At 43.6% G+C, this 17,108-nt stretch overlaps 1 protein-coding gene across 1 annotated transcript in view; it reads right to left on the bottom strand.

The window, feature by feature from the left end:
* The window catches only part of GSR (glutathione-disulfide reductase), a 46,749-nt gene extending 30,118 nt beyond the window's left edge, over positions 1–16,631 (bottom strand). Inside the window, exons 1-2 of the mRNA XM_045455949.1 lie at positions 16,144–16,631; positions 853–879 (exon numbers count right to left, since the gene is read on the bottom strand). Of these exons, the coding sequence (XP_045311905.1) occupies positions 853–879; positions 16,144–16,443 (327 nt within the window). The 5' untranslated portion in view covers positions 16,444–16,631. The remainder of the gene's footprint in view (positions 1–852; positions 880–16,143) is intronic.
* Positions 16,632–17,108: the final 477 nt, after the last annotated feature.

Below are 17,108 nucleotides of genomic sequence, written 5' to 3' on the forward strand. Positions count from 1 at the left end.
TCTCTCTCTCTCTTTCTCTCAAAAATAAATAAATAAATAAATAAATAAATGTTTTTAATATATGGGAACAAAATATTACAAATTCAGGCCACTATGCCCAGGTAATATTTTTAAATAATGAGGTAGTGCCTATTAATGGATTAACTACCATAACTGGTTTAAACTACATAAAACCACCTTATAACTGATATACATAATTCATATATCATAACTGCATGACTTCAATTAGAACAGATTCCAAAATCTAAGACTAAGAAAAAAAAATAACTGAGGAACTGTCCCACAGCAAAAAGGAAACTTTCCTATGATTAAAAAACACCTACCCACACTAGTGAACAGATTACAAAAAACCCTCCTGGAATTACTCTCTGTTATGTGTCACTGATGAGATTAGGAATATTTGCTTACCTGTTACCAAAAAAACACCAATTTAGAATGTAATCTCAGTAACAAAAGGTTGTCATCTGGGATTATAACATGTTTCCAAAGTACATTCAAATATGGAGTAAAATTATTTGCAAGTATAAGCAAGATGCAGCTTTGGAAATAACTGCCATTTCTTCCTCTTCGTCACAGGTAAAGGACAAGTTCATTCAATGTAATCTGTACCACAGATACTAGGAGCAAATATCACCACAGTTCAGCGAATCCATGAGGCTATAGAATTGAATAAGAATACTTTAGAAGATTCCATTCAGTAATTTAGATTGAGAAAAAATAATTCTGTGCAGATGACCAGTCCTAACTACTAGACCTAGATATAATCTCATTCACTCACTCAAAAGAAATAAATCAATGCATTGCTTTATCAAATATGTGAAAGGAGTGTGGAAGAAGAAATAAAAATTCTACCTTTTTGGGTACACATCCAACATTCACCTAAAAAAAAAAAAAGGACAAATTTTAAGAATATTAAACTCAAACCATCAAACAAACCTGAAAGAAATGAACCCCAAGCATCAACCCAGGAGGCTTCCTTAAGTTCTAAGTCAAATTTACAGTACTTCCTTTTTTCTACTATGGAGTTAGAAAAGATATGAATATTCTTTTTCATATCTTGATGAGGCAGAGAATTTTAGTCATTAACATTTTTTTCAAGAAAAGCAGTCACTGAGAAAGAGGGGGAAATAATTCCATGTCCAGGGGCTATGCAGTGCAGGGACCGTATCAGTAGGGAGGCGGCCAAAGCCTAAGCTTGCACAGAACCCAGAAGGAGAAAGCAGAAGAGAAATAGCAGAGGAGGTAAGAAAACCCACCAGCTGAATAAGGGCAACTGAAACATCTGAGCAGCTATTCTAGGGGATTTCTGGGAGACTTATCATGGCATATGCTGGGTAAAACATTCAGAATGCCCCTCTGAAAAAAATCTCTAGCTGAAATCTACATAACTTTTCAGGACCAAAGGATAATGAAGAATCAAACAATAAGGTTCATCCATGCTATTGTATGTATATGTGTGTGTGTGTGTGTGTGTGTGTGTGTGTCCATGTTTATATGCTTGCAGAGACAGACCACAAATTTGATTCTTTTTTTTTTAAAGAAATTATTTTTTTAACATTTATTTATTTTTGAGAGAGCGAACAGGGAAGGGGCAGAAAGAAAGGGAGAGAGAGAGTCCTAAGCAGGCTCTGCGATCATAGCGTGGAGCCAGACACAGGGCTCCAATCTCATGAACTGAGAGATTATGACCTGCGCCGAAATCAAGAGTAGGATGCTTAACCAACTGAGCCATCCAGGCACCCCCACACATTTGATTCTTAGTCTTTTTTAAAAAAAAAAAATTGTTTTTCAACGTTTATTTATTTTTGGGACAGAGAGAGACAGAGCATGAACGGGGAGGGGCACAGAGAGAGAGGGAGACACAGAATCGGAAACAGGCTCCAGGCTCTGAGCCATCAGCCCAGAGCCCGATGCGGGGCTCGAACTCACGGACCGCGAGATCGTGACCTGGCTGAAGTCGGACGCTTAACCGACTGCGCCACCCAGGCGCCCCCTGATTCTTAGTCTTCTAACAGCCAAAACACAAAGGAAAACACAAATAGTTCTAAGATTTCACATAAAAACTAAGCAGCTGTTTTCAGAAAACAACTATTCGTACCCTTTATAGAGAAATTCTTCCCAGCAGTCCATGTAAACAAGCTGTGATATATGTTTACATATAAATTTTTGTTTAGATCTGTTTATTTCCTTTGATCACATGCTAAAATTTATAATATGGGGGGAAAAGCTAGGTTAAGAGTAAGACTAATTAGAATAGAGACCGTAATTAGAGACCCCTCAGCTCTGGAAATCTGCCATGTAATGTATATTCTAGATACCCTTTAACCTTATAAATACTGACTGGAAAGTGTTGGTGACGTGTTGGCCACTACAACAAAGTTAAGAGATTTAAGTGAGGTCTCAACTGCAGATCCTTTAAAAAAAAATCAGCATGTTCACTCATGTCTATTGACAGAGTAAAGACTGAATATTTAAATACTGGTGCCTTCCAGACATAATTTACATCAGGTGCTTACAGCTCTGCTGATCATGACCATAAGGAACTAGACTCGTTCCCTGTAAGCCCAAAGAAAATAAACCTACATCTTACAGAATATTTTCTGGGCACCCTGGGGTGAAATCTGAACTACATATGCACTTGCCAAGGGACTTTATTTGAAATGCTAGAGTAAAAGAAGCCCGTCCAAATCTCACTGAGACGTGGAATACTTGAAAAAGAAGGTCTTAAGAACAGTCACCGTCTATTCTTCTAGCTGTGCTACTTGCTAGCAGCGTACCTCCTGCATTTTCATTTTAACACTCTTATTTCCTATTATTCTGCACTCAGGAATTATAAAAGAGTGAGTTATGTTTTGTTTCTATGCAGTTTCAAGTTATCAATCATTTGGAGGGTTTTTTCCTAGAAAGAGACAAGTCATATACTATCTAGTGGTGGACTTGGATTTTTTATGAGATTATGCTACAATAAGGAGTCAGAAGGCAACAGAAGTAGGAACTCACAGGATTGAGAGAAGGGTGCAGAATTCAAGCCCAGCAAAATGAAGGACTCACACCTACAGCAGCGTTACAAGCAGGCTATTCAGGAAGCACTTTCTACTAGCAATCAGAATAATGTATGACTTTCTCCCTCACTGTTTCCTATGTGGTAGAGGAAAGGAAGATAGCTGAATCCCAGCTCCATGGTGGCAATGATTTTAGCATCAGACCTGCCTTTTCCAGCTCATTTGGCAGGCGAGGTGCTTCCCAGTCTTTTTTTTTTTTTTTTTTAAGGCCTGTTTGTCTATGTATTTTTTTATTTTTAATTGAAGTGTATTTATTTTTGAGACAGAGAGAGTAGGGGAGGGGCAGAGAGAAAGGGAGAGTAAAGCCTGACTCGGGGCTCAAATTCACTAACTGTGAGATCATGCCCTGAGCTGAAATCAAGAGTTGAGTGCTTAACCTATTTATTTTTTTAATGTTTATTTATTTACGGGAGAGACAAAGCTCACGAGCAGGGGAGGGGCAGAGAGAGAGGGGGAGAGAGAGAGAATCCCAAGCAGGCTCTGTGCTAAACAGATCCTGATGTGGGGACTTGATCCCATGAACTGTAAGATCATGACCTGAGCCAAAATCAAGAGTCAGTTAACCAACTGAGCCACCCAGGCACCCCCTCCCAGTCCCTCTATCCACAACTCTATACCCTGCAGTTCACTAAGAGGCTTCAACAAGGACAGACTACAAAATCAATGTCTCTAAAAGTAGAGATGATCTCAATATACTAAATAAATACACTCCATTGGTCCTATAGTCAACTCTCTCCAACTTCCCAGGAACCTTTAAAAGCAATTTAAATCATCATAAAGCATTAAATGTTCTGAACCACTCTCACACATCATCAATTTACTCATGTACATTTGACACTATTTAAAAAGTTTGGAACATGTTTCTTCTAAGGCCCAAGATGGCCCGACTCACTGGTTTCAAGTGTTATGAATTTGATTTACTTTTTAGAAGTTTCTGCCTTTTTGACTTCTAAAATGTTTTAACTTGCAACTATTCATTCATTTGAAGTATTGATTAAGCATTCACTCGTGCCAGGCATTATGCAAAAAAGAAAGCGCTAAATGGATATAGTTAGTCCCTGCTCTCATGGAGCCTACTACTCCAACCACAGTCTCTCAGCCTATCAGAGCTGCTGGCTCAAGGGGCAGCAGCAGAATCACAACATTCCCTAAAATTTTCAAAGCCTTGGGCTAGAAATCAGAGGAAGAAAAAGGTGGAAAATGGTGACCTTTTTGGGTCAAAGAGTTTATATTCTAGCACAGTACACTTTGGATCTGTGGTTGGGGCTATGATTTTTTTTTTTTTTTTTTTTTTTTAAGAGAGAGAGCCCTCACACATGCAACCAGGAGAGAAGTAAAGAAAGAAAGAGGGAGAGAGAGAAACCCAAGCAGGTTCCACACTGTCAGCCTGAGCCTGAGGTGGGGCTGGATCTCATGAACCTAACTGTGAGATCATGACCTGAGCTGAAATCAAGGGTCGATGCTTAACCTACTGAACCACCCAGGCAGCCCAGGGTTATGATTGAAGAGCCCGTGCCCTTGAAATACCACTGGCCCTATTTTGGCAGCTCCTAGTAATATGCCTCCAGGACTTTCCAATGGTTTTGGAAACCTAGTTACACTTCAGCACAACACTACAACAACTAGATGCCTCTTTGACTTAGAAGAAAACAGCAATTAGTTACCAACAGAGCTGTGGAAGCCAGGGGTGGAGAGCTATATATAGCCATGCTTCTTATTCTCTAGCTGATGAGTACATGAGTACATTGGGTTGGCAGAAAGAACACAAGTCTAGAGGCAGACAGACATGAGTTTGAATCCCAACCTTCCCTCCCACTTACTGCTGTTGGTTGGTAGGTTTCTAAATCTCTTGAGCTCAGTTTCTTATTCAATAAAATGGGAATGGTAATACATGATAGAGGTTTTGAGAAGATTCGAGAGATAATGCATTAAAAAAAGCACCTCTTTTCTAATTTATGATAGATCTGATGATGACACTGATGCTTCTGAATTATTTCTGCAGACTGCTGGATCCCCAACTTCACAAAAGGCTTACTGGAAAGAGAGGAGATAAATTCCCCGGGTGGCTTGCTCCCTTTCAGGAACAAATAAACTGGTGGCAGAAAGCTTGCCTCCCAGACTGAGACACCAGGGTGATGGGTTCTCAGGGCTTTGACTGCCCAGGGGTACCCACAGCTGATAAGACCTGAAACATACAATACTTTTCACCTGGCAAATTCCCCTGCAGAGCCCTCATTCCCCAGGGGGGCATTAACCAATGATAAGCCTCAGAGAAGTCTCGTGCACTCCTGACTACACTCAACGCCAGAGACACTCCAGTAGCCTTGCCTCCTTCGCAGTCTTACAATCCATCTCTTAAGAACTCCCTATCCCCACCTAGTGTTCAGAAGCCCATTCAGTTGGTCGGCCAGCACTGGCTCACAGTGAAGACAGGGGCCTCTCCTCACAGGGACAGAACATGTGAAGAATCTGATGATACATGTGGAAAAACTCAGGAGCTTCACCATTTTTCTAGGCCAGCCCCTCTCACCTTCAATTCTGCTTAGATAGGTAAAAAAATCACATTGCCCATGTCGATGGATTCAATCCATTAACAGTTGCACCTGTCAAAAAATGTCACCTGCACTCGATAGTAAATCTCCTTCTTCTGGTTCCCCGCTTCTGTCTTTTACCCCAGAGTTGCCTAAAGTTTCCTGTTTTCCTTTTTTGCATCCCACAGTCTAGTTCAAGACTGGTCTGAGGAAGAAGCATGTAGAATATGACGGAAAAATCATCATCCACTAAGCAAAACCCTACCACTTCATCAACTCATTCTTTCAGCAACTGCATACTGAATACCTACTTAGTGCATGACTGACTGTTCTAGGGGTTGGAATACGTAGGCGACCAGAACAAAGATCTCTGTCTTTGTTGAGTTTCATCAGCTTTACACCTGCAGTGACTAAATAAGACCACTTGGCCCTGTGCCTATACAACTCTGACACCAATTCTGAAGTGTGTGCTTTTCCACACCATGAGGCAATTAACTCAATTCTGACACTATCTACCTGGAGACAGCATCAGCTCCCACAGGTTGAGGGCTCAGTCTTCCTGCCTCCTGCCCCTACTTCAGAGGCCAGTCTCAAGTCCAGCAGTCACCTGTGCTTTCGACCAGCTCTTGGAGGTTCTGACAACCCTCTTCTTGGGCTGGATTAATTGCGAGAGTGGCTCATGGAAATCAGAGGAACATTTTATTTACTAGATTACCAGCTTATTATAAAAGGATATAACCTTGGAACAGGCAGGTGGAAGAGATGCATAGGGCAAGGTATGTGGGAAGGTGTGGAGCTCCCACGGATATACCACCTCCCCTAGTCTCCATGTGTTTGCCAACCCAGAAGCTTTCTGAACCCCATCCTTTCAGTTTTTACTGAAGCTCTTTTTTTTTTTTTTTTTTTTTTTTTTTTTTAATGTTTAGAGAGAGAGAGAGCACACATGAGCAGAGGAGGGGCAGAGTGAGGGAGAGAGAGAATCCTAACCAGGCTCCCTACAGAGCCCGAGGTGAGGCTGGAACTCATGAACCGGGAGATCATGGCCTGAGCCAAAACCAAGAGTCGAATGCTCAACTGAATGAGCCACCCCTGAGGAAGCTTCTCTTACACAGGAATGATTGATTAAGTCATTGACCACTAGTGATTAATTCAACCTCCAGGTCCTCTTCCTTCTCCCCTCCCAAGAGGCCAGGGGGATGGGCATGAAATCCAAAGCCTCAAATCACAAGGTTGGTTCTCCAGACAACCAGCCCTCATCCTTAGTTCTTTCCAAAAGTCACCTCATTAACACCATTATCTCCTGCCCCCCCCCACCAAAAGAAATTGATCTATGATCCTACAGCCTAATTTAATATCAAATGTTGCAACACCCAGTGAATAATAAATGGTTATCAATTATGACTGACTGGAATCCACTTACAAATGCCCAAGGTCTTTATATAAAATTCCTTTAATCCCACTCTACAAGAAACACTCTCTGTTATAACTTGTTCAAAGTTTCAAAGTACCTTTTATGAAGGGTAAAACCCTGTGAGGGATTCAGAGCCAGGCTTTCTTTTCTGGCCTGGCAGATTCAGGCAGATTTAGGCAGACAGCTAAATAGTATTATACTAAACCTTGTACAAAAAAATTAAACAATCGACAGGGTAAATCAAAAGACCAATTTCAACATTAGGATTTGCCTACTTCAACTAACCCCACCCTTTCTGATCACTCCTTTATTTAGCACTTATGAACATAGGTGTGCCACACTTTATGAAACTCTAAACCCACAAAACAAACTAGGGTAATTTTCTGTTTTTGAGGACTGTCAGTACTGAAGGTATGATCTCCTTTTTGTAAATATCCATTTAAAAATGCATGCTCAGGGGCCCCTGAGTGGCTCAGTTAGTTAAGCATCCAACTCTTGATTTTGGCTCGTGGTTTATGAGAATGAACCCTGCATCGGGCTCTGTGCTAACAGCACACAGCTTGCTTGGGATTCTCTCTCTCTCTCTCTCTCTCTCTCTCTCTCTCTGCCCCTCCCCTGCTCATGCTTTTTCTCTCAAAATAAATAAACACTAAGAAAAATAAAAATGCATGCTCAACCTTGGGACATTATACTAAAATAAGGGAAATAAGCCAAATACTGCATGATTCCACTTATATGATATCTATTTTAAGTAATGTCTACATCCAACATGAGGCTTGAACTTACAACCCCAAGATCAAGAGTCACATGCTCCACCAACTAAGCTAGCCAGGTGCCCCTGAGATATCTAAAATAATCACATTCATAGAACCAAAGAATGGAATGGTGGTTGCCAGGATCTAGGCAGGGGTGGGAGGGGAATGGGAAGTTACTAATCAACAGGCACAAATTTTCAGTCAAGCAGGATGAGTAAGTTCTAGAGATCCCGATGTACCACATTGTACCTATAGTCAATAATACCGTACTGTATGCTTAAAAATCTGTTAAGAGAGATTTCGCATTAAGTGAAAGCTTTTAAAAAGCATGTTTTAGCCTTATGGAGATACAGACATTATAATATCAAAGTGCACACTATCACCTTCAAGTTAGGTTGACTTACATGTTGCTAAGTAAAGGTTTTCAGCCTAGATAAATACAGTCTTCTGAGCAGCCTGTTTCTCAGGCATCTTAAAACCTCCACTTCTGCTGGCATCTCCAATTGGCACCATATAGCACAGTTCAGTGACATTAATAATCAAGAACTTTACTGGGTACAATCTTCCAGTTATAAAATAAGTAAGTCATGGAGATGTAATGTATAGCATGGTACCTATAGTTGATATTACTATATTGCATTTTTGGAAGTTGCTAAGAGAGTTGATCTTAGAAGTTCTTATCACTGGGGCACCTAGGTGGCTCTCAGTTGGTTAAGTGTCTGACTCTTGATTTCAGCTCAGGTCATGATCTCACAGTTCATGACTTCAAGCCCCACATCGGGCTCTTCACAGACAGCACAGAGCCTGCTTGGGATTCTCTCTCTCCCCCTCTCTTTGCCCCTCTACCGCTCATGTGCACGTGCTCTCTCTCTCTCTCTCAAAATAAACATTTTTTTTTTTAATTTTTTTTTTTCAACGTTTTATTTATTGTTGGGACAGAGAGAGACAGAGCATGAATGGGGGAGGGGCAGAGAGAGAGAGGGAGACACAGAATCAGAAACAGGCTCCAGGCTCTGAGCCATCAGCCCAGAGCCTGACGCGGGGCTCGAACTCACGGACCGCGAGATCGTGACCTGGCTGAAGTCGGACGCTTAACCGACTGCGCCACCCAGGCGCCCCTCAAAATAAACATTTTTTTTTTTTTATATATATATTTTTTTTTAATTTCTTTTTCAACGTTTATTTATTTTTGGGACAGAGAGAGACAGAGCATGAATGGGGGAAGGGCAGAGAGAGAGGGAGACACAGAATCAGAAACAGGCTCCAGGCTCTGAGCCATCAGCCCTGAGCCCGACACGGGGCTCGAACTCACGGACCGCGAGATCGTGACCTGGCTGAAGTCGGACGCTTAACCGACTGCGCCACCCAGGCGCCCCAAAGTAAACATTTTTTAAAAAGTTCTTATCACAAGAAAAAAAAGATTTGCTACTATGTATGGTGACAAGGTTAACTAGGCTTCTGGTGGTGATCATGTCAGTTACACAAATACGGAATCATTATGCTGTACACCTAAACTAATGCAATGTTCTATGTCAACTATACCTCAATTTAAATAAAAAAGAAAAGAAGGGGTTTGTCCTGGTAATCAACCCTTACTACCTACCCAACTCTGATTGGTGAGAACCACATGCCTATACCACAGGAACCCAGTTACTTTATCACAGAATCCATACACTCAGCAAGAACACTGGAACATGTGCTCCCACAGGCCCTGGGGCAAAGGGAATAGTAAGCTAGAAAGAATTTTTCCTCAAGTGAACTCTTCCCACGTCTGCGTAGGCAGAGAACTGAACCGCAGATACAAAGCTCCCAGAAGGTTCTCTTTCACCTTGGCTTTCGTCAATCTTTGCATTTCTCCTTGGTCTACATTTGATCATGAGAGAAGTACTACGTTTTAACTTTTCGGAGATGCCAAAAACTGAATTCAAAGATCATCTACTTTTCTGCCCTTAGAAATGACTTAATTGCAGTAGGCAACAAGAGATTACTATCTTTAATTGAATTCTAGGGAAAAAATAGAGGATTTCTTTCAGTTTCCCACTTTTAGCATCTAATACCTTAGTACTACAGTTTTGTTTTTTGTTTTTTTTTTGTCTGACGGAGAAAAATAAAGATGAATTTAAAGATGGAATCATGTTATTAGAGCTACGCATGCCTCTTGACCTGGTTTAGCCATTAGAAGTTTAGTAGCAACCCTGGTCCCTCTTGCTTCTTTCACTGTGAACTAAAGGAGATCAGAACATGCCACCCCAAAATATGCTATTTTGGCATACAGATTTTGAGCTGAAGATAATTAAGAAAGAGCAAAGGAGGACCTCTCTGCCACCTCCCTTTCTGCTTAAAAGCAAGGCAGAAATCTCCTTTTGTGAAGGTGTCCTCGACCCCTCTCCTGTACCAGGAGGAGAACCCTTATCACTAAAAATGGAAAGACAGCAAAGCAGAATCTGCACCAAAAAAACCTTATTAAAGTAACCTTTATCTTCTATTAGTTTCCCTCACATATTTACCTTCCCACAGTTTACTGTTCCTAGAAGCCCAATCCCCCTTTCCTTTGTCTAGTCACTTCTCCACAATTTATCACGCTTTGTTATATTGATATCAAGCTCCCAGGCCTAAGTGCTCCTTTTCCCCCACTACTTCTCTGTGACAGTCCCACATGCATGAGAAATAAACCCCTATTAATCTGCTTCTTGTTGGTCTGATTTGCAGATTCCAGCTATTGAACCTCAGAGGATAGAAGAAAAGTTTTTCCTCCCCTAGACAACACAATATGGGGCAAAGTCATCTCATACCTGAATTTAACAGCTTAAAAAATTCTGTCAAAGAAAAGATGAATTCTTAAGTACATGAACACACATCACTCATATTGAAAACAGAAGTCTCCTTGGAAGGGGCCTACTCTATCAGATCACAGAATTAAAAAGGGGGGAAAAAAGCCTCCTAGAAAAGAAAGAAAGACTGGGCACCTGGGTGGCTCAGTTGGTTAGTGTCTCACTCTTGATTTTAGCTCAGATCATGATCCCAGGGTCATGGGATCCAGCCTACATTGGGCTCCACTCTGAGCATGGAGCCTGCTTGAGAGTCTCTCTCTCCCTCTGCCCCTCTCCCTGCTTGTGTTCTCTCTCTCTCTCTCTCTCTCAAACAAACAAACAAAAAATAGAGTTTTTTTTTTTATTTTTATTTTTTTAACGTTTATTTATTTTTGAGACAGAGAGAGAGAGACAGAGCATGAACGGGGGAGGAGCAGAGAGAGGGAGACACAGAATCGGAAGCAGGCTCCAGGCTCTGAGCCATCAGCCCAGAGCCCGACGCGGGGCTCGAACTCACGGACCGCAAGATCGCGAGATCGTGACCTGAGCTGAAGTCGGACGCCCAACCGACTGAGCCACCCAGGCGCCCCTAGAGTTCTTTAAAAATACATCTTTGAGGCTTCACCCTACATCTACTAAATCAGGAGCTATGAAGTGAAGACCTATGTGGTAGACTCTATTTAACTAAGTGTTTTTGGAGTAAAAGATGTTTGGTTCGTAAGCAGGAAGGGTCATAAGTTTCCTCCCCTGTAGTAAAGAACAATGCCTAAACAGGTTCAACAAGTCACAGTTTACTCCACATAAATACACCAAAGCTATAGTTTCTGATGGCTAGGCCACCAATTCCAGAGGTTATACTATGCTTGGTTTGTTTTCAACCACATTTTAGCTGGCACTCAGCTTCTCAGTAAAGTGAGGTTGCTGAACCAGAACAATGCTTCCCAAATTCCTACAAGGATCTGTGTAAGTCTAATCCTTTTTTTTTTCTTTTTAGTTTATTTTTTATTTTGAGAGAGAGAGAGTGTGTGTGCAAGTTGGGAAGGGGCAGAGAGGGAGAGAGAGAGAATCCCAAGCAGGCGCCACACTCAGTGTGGAGCCCGACATGGGGCTTGAACTCACAAACCATGATATCATGACCTGAGTCGAAGTTGGACGCTTACCCAGCTCAGCCACCAGGTACCCGTGTGAGTCTAATCCTTAAAAAAAATGAAAATAATAGGGTCCATGTAGGGTTTCATAAAGCTAAAAGTATTCAATTTAAAGCACTGTCCTTTACTTGAAATTATAAGCTTCCTACTTGTTTTGAAAACGTCATTCTTGATTAAAAAAAAAAAAAGATAGTGATAGAATTTTTTTAAAGGCCATTACCCTAAAAAAATTAAGTCAGCAAGCTTATGTTAGTGCTATTTTTTTTAAAACAACGATAGTCTGGGGAGCCTGGGTGGCTCAGTCGGTTAAGTGTCCTGACTTCAGCTCAGGTCACGACCTCACAGTTTGTGAGTTTGAGCCTCAACATCGACATCAGGCTCTCCACTGACAGTGCAGAGCCTGCTTTGGATCCTCCCTCTCATCCTCTCTCTGCCCCTCCCCCCTGGCTCATGCTCTTTCTCAAAAACAAACATACATTTAAAAAACTAAACTAGGGGCGCCTGGGTGGCGCAGTCGGTTAAGCGTCCGACTTCAGCCAGGTCACGATCTCGCGGTCAGTGAGTTCGAGCCCCGCGTCGGGCTCTGGGCTGGTGGCTCAGAGCCTGGAGCCTGTTTCCGATTCTGTGTCTCCCTCTCTCTCTGCCCCTCCCCCGTTCATGCTCTCTCTCTCTCTCTGTCCCAAAAATAAATAAACGTTGGAAAAAAAAAAAAACAAACTAAACTACAGTCTGACTGGATTAGTGGATCTCCAAAATCACTTCTAGCTTTATCACACCAAGTCTAAACTTCAGTGCAGGAAGGTTTCAAACAGACCAAAACAAAACAAAACAACAAAAAAGCCCTAAAAACAAAAACTTGTTTTTTTAAAAAATTATTACAAAAATATTGCATGGAACTACAATGTAAGCTCCATGAGGACAGGGATTTTTAACTGCTTTGTTTGCTGCTGTGACCCCAGCATTTAAAAAGGTACCTGTATACCTGGAATATGAATTAATAAATGAACAAACAAAAATAAAACAATTAAAAACAAACACAATCCCACTATCTACAGGAAGACTAATTTGAAACTTCAGTGTGAACTCATTTACCACAACTTAAAAAATTCACCAAGCTCCAGAATCAAAATATTTTATTTAGGAAAAAAATGGTTAAGGAGTCAGTATTAAAGACACTTCTACTTGACTTCTCCAAGGGACATCTCTCAACAGTACCACTACCATAAACCCACTTTTATTGAGTCACTCTAATGCTCAAAAACCCCTCCACACAGTTCACTGTGCTTCCAGAAACTTCATTTTTTAGAAGTAAGCTCTATACCCAACGTGGGGATTGAACTCACCACCCCAAGATCAAAAGTTACATGCTCTAGAGGCACCCAGGTGGCTCAGTCAGTTGTGTCCAACTTCAGCTCGGGTCATGATCTCATAGTTTGTGAGTCTGAGCCCCAAACCGGGCTCTGTGCTGACAGTGCAGAGACCACTTCAGATCCTCTCCCTCTCCCTCTCTCTCAAAAATAAACGTTAAAAAAAAAAAAAAAAAAGTCACATGTTCTACCAACTGAGCCAGCCAAGCCATCCCAGAAACTTCTTTTTTCACTACAATGTACTCATCAGCTTCCTATGTCTTACTTCTATTAGATACCCTGTGTGCCAATCAAATTCAATTACACAATATATCCTGCCTCCCTGCCTTTGCCTCTGACCCTACCCTGTCAAACAATGGTATTTATCCGTTCAAGTTCAGAAAGACACTCTCTCCTTCACAAAATCACTCATCCCATGGTGCCCAGGCAGAAGTGATGATTCCAATTCTTCTCTCAACTACTGTAACTTTTTACCATCAGGAGCAATTAACACTGACCACCTCACTTTGGAGTTGACTGTCTACATTTTGCTCCCCCACCATTTTGCAAATTTCCTGTGGGAGGGGACCTTTATCATACAAATGTTTGTATCTAGGGGTGCCTGGGTGGCTCAGTCGGTTAAGTGTCCAACTTTGGCTCAGGTCATGATCTCATAGCTCATGAGCTCGAGCCCCACATCGGGCTCTGTGCTGACAGCTCAGAGCCTGGAGCCTGCTTCGGATTCTGAGTCTCCGTCTCTCCCTGCTCCTCCCCTGCTCACGCTCTCTCTCTCTTTCAAAAATAAATAAACATTAAACAAATGTTTGTATCTACCCTATTCTCTTGCCAGCCTCAATCCAAGTACTTAGAACTCAGAATACAGGAAATGAAGACATGAACAAATGAAATGATGTGCTTCAGAGGGCCTCCATTTCCCCTACGCCCGCTTGGAAATCACTGGACATCAGAAGTTTATTATTGCAACTATGGATAGCCCAGATAACTGGAATTCTTAAATCTAAACTCACGTCTTGTCGTTATATCTTCTCTGATATTCATCACATACCTACACCCTTCCTTGTAATTCAAAACCGAAAGCCAGTTTGAGAAGAACCCAAATGGAATGTCATGAAAATGTGAAATGAGATTGCCCCCAAGATACCAATGCTAACAGGAAAATAAAACTTGCTGCAGCTGAATGACAGAAGCAAGGCCAGACACGCTATAAGGAAGAAGTAAATGGCCCATTGTCCAGAGCTGTCCTTCGCCTTGCTCTTGGAAGTAGTTCACCTCTTACTGTATTCATATTCCTAACCAGAACCTAGAAATGGGGCGAGCCCCTTTTTGACTAATACCAGTGGAACCAGGCAATGATGATGGATGCCACAAGCTGATCATGACATAATACAGAAGGAAAACTTAGAAAAGTAAAGAGGTACGAAGATGAGAAGTTGTCAAGTGCTCGCACCACCTGTCCAGGGGGTCTCACAGTGGCACCCCTCAATCTTTCTGCAGAGACAGACTTCTAAGGGAGTCTGGACTAAGATGTCAAGGTCCAAGTTGACAATCCTTTCCTCCATTCCCACTTTCATTTTGAACATGAATGTTTATTTTTTTATTTAGTTTGGGAGAGAATGAGAGAGGGAGCACACATATGTGCACACAAGTGAGGGAGGGGGAAACAGTGAGAGAATCTCTTTTTTTTTTTTTTTTTAACATTTATTTATTTTTGAGAGACAGAGAGAGACAGTGTGAGCAGGGGAGGGGCAGAGAAAGAGGGAGACACAGAATTTGAAGCAGGTTCCAAGGCTCTGAGCTGTCAGCACAGACCCAGGGCTCCAACTCACAAACCGCGAGATCAGGACCTGAGCCAAAGTCAGAAGCTTAACGGACTAAGACACCCAGGTGCCCCAAGAGAGAGAGAATCTTAAGCTGGCTCCATGCTCAGGGGAGAGCTGGATGCTGGGCTCCATCTCACAACCATGACATCATGACCTGAGCCAAAATCTAGAGTCGGATGCTTAACCTACTGAGCCACCCACGCGCCCCTTGAACTTGAAAACTGCTTACAGGACAATGGAGTCAGCCCTTTCACAAACTGTCAATTTTGAGTTTCATTTATTACACATATGATTATTGAGCAAGATATTTCGTTAAGGTGATATGAGGTACACAAACACGTGAACCCATCCCTGCCCTTAAGGAGTTCCCAGTTTGGTATAATTTAAACATCAGTCTCCAAAAGAATGTGGAGAACCCATCCTCAACCCCAGGTTACTCTTGGATGCAGAATTTTAAATATTAACAGCAAGTTCCTCCCCCAAGTTTTGTAATAGAAAAAGCCACACCAATAGCATGGGGGGAAAAACAACAACAACTGTTTTTAATGATAAAGCTTCTCAATCATAAGATTTACAACCTTCTTTTTGGGGAGCAGTTTTAAAATCCCTCCCTGGCCCAACAAGACAAAATTCTGAGAATTTTTGTAAATCCTACATTAAGGTAACCTGTAGGCAGTGGTTGTCAACCTTGGCTGCAACCAGAATCACCTGTGGAACTTCTAAAAATCCCAAAGCCCAGGCTGCACTTCAGACCAGTGAAATGAGAAGCCATGGGCGTGGAACCTAGGCAGAATTCTTCCAACTCCTTAAGTGATTCGAAAGTGCGGTAAATCATTTTGCCCCTGAAGCTGAAAGGAGAGGATCAGGATCTGCATTCCTCAAGGGTATATCCCCAGTCCCAGTCCCCAGCCAGCTGCAAGAATACAATACTCTTCCACCTTGAGGAGTAACCACCTACGGTTAACACTGCACCTGGGCAGGAACAGACCTAGGCTCAGCTGTGGGAGGTGCAAGGGAGCCCTATTACACTTTTCTCCTTTAAACCTGCTGGGACCCTGACCTCAGATGCGGGTGGGAAAGCGGAGAACGCGGCGCTGGGGACCCATCTCCGGACGGACGGACAGCACCAGGAAAGAGGACAGGCTGCCCCAGCACAGCGACGAGAAAGCCGGGCTGCGGGACGCGGCGCTGCGGACGCAGAGGCGCCAGGAGACGCGCGGGTAGGGACCCCGTACTCACGCAAGTGCCGCCCAGCTTGTGGCTCTCCACCACCGCGGCCCTGGCGCCCAGCTCGGCCGCCCTGCGCGCGCTGGCCAGCCCGCCCGAGCCGCCCCCGATCACCAGGTAGTCGTACGAGGCCACGACGTCTGCGGCGGGCGGCGGGCGCTGCGGCTGCGGCTCCTGCCTGCACGCCATGGCGCGGGAGAGGGCGCGTGCGGGCCGCGGCTGAGGCAGCGGAAAGCGGGGGAGGAAGGCGCGCGCCGCCCGCCGCCAGCTCGGCCCCGCGCTCGCGCTCAGGGACCGGGGCAGCAGGGCCATGCACGCGGAAGTGCACGACGGGGGTGCCCCGCGGGCGGTCCCGGGTAAGGGGGGTTGCCGCGCCCCGGGCAAGCGCAGCCTCACGGTGACTAAGCACCCGGTCCGAGCGCTGGGGGGAGGGGGTTCAGGGGAGGGGTGGGGCTCCCTGGCCACGGCCCGCCGGGCACCGAGGGGGACCCGCCCCCTCCCGCCCTCTTGCGCGCCAGCCGGCAGGCCCTGCCCACAGAGAGCGGGTTAGGGAGATCTCCGCCTTCACCGCGGCACCTGGGATCCCCGCACCCGAAGGGCATCAACCGAATGTAGGTTTCTGAAGGCCGGTGGGGCGAGGAAGGATGAACGTCTTGTTTCACTCGGCTTTTCCTGAGAGGGCACCTTAGAAGTTGCCAGTGGCGGCAACTTTTCAAGGAAGGGAGGTTTGCCCTTCATTATTTTGGAGATTGTGTTCTCAAAATTGGAGTGTTGATTCCTGGGCCTTAATCCAGATCTACTAAATCCGAGTCTCTGGGGGCCAGACCCCAGCGATCTACACTTTAAGCTTTCAGGTGATTCTAAAGCACATTTAGTTTGGGAAACATTGGAATAAATATTTTTGTAAGTCACAGGTTAAGCATAAAGGTAGCACTTCACTCCCTAGCAATAGAGACTGGAGTGTCATTTTAGAATAG

The sequence above is a fragment of the Leopardus geoffroyi genome, chromosome B1 (genome assembly GCF_018350155.1).
Source record: "Leopardus geoffroyi isolate Oge1 chromosome B1, O.geoffroyi_Oge1_pat1.0, whole genome shotgun sequence".
Classification (NCBI taxonomy): domain Eukaryota; kingdom Metazoa; phylum Chordata; class Mammalia; order Carnivora; family Felidae; genus Leopardus; species Leopardus geoffroyi.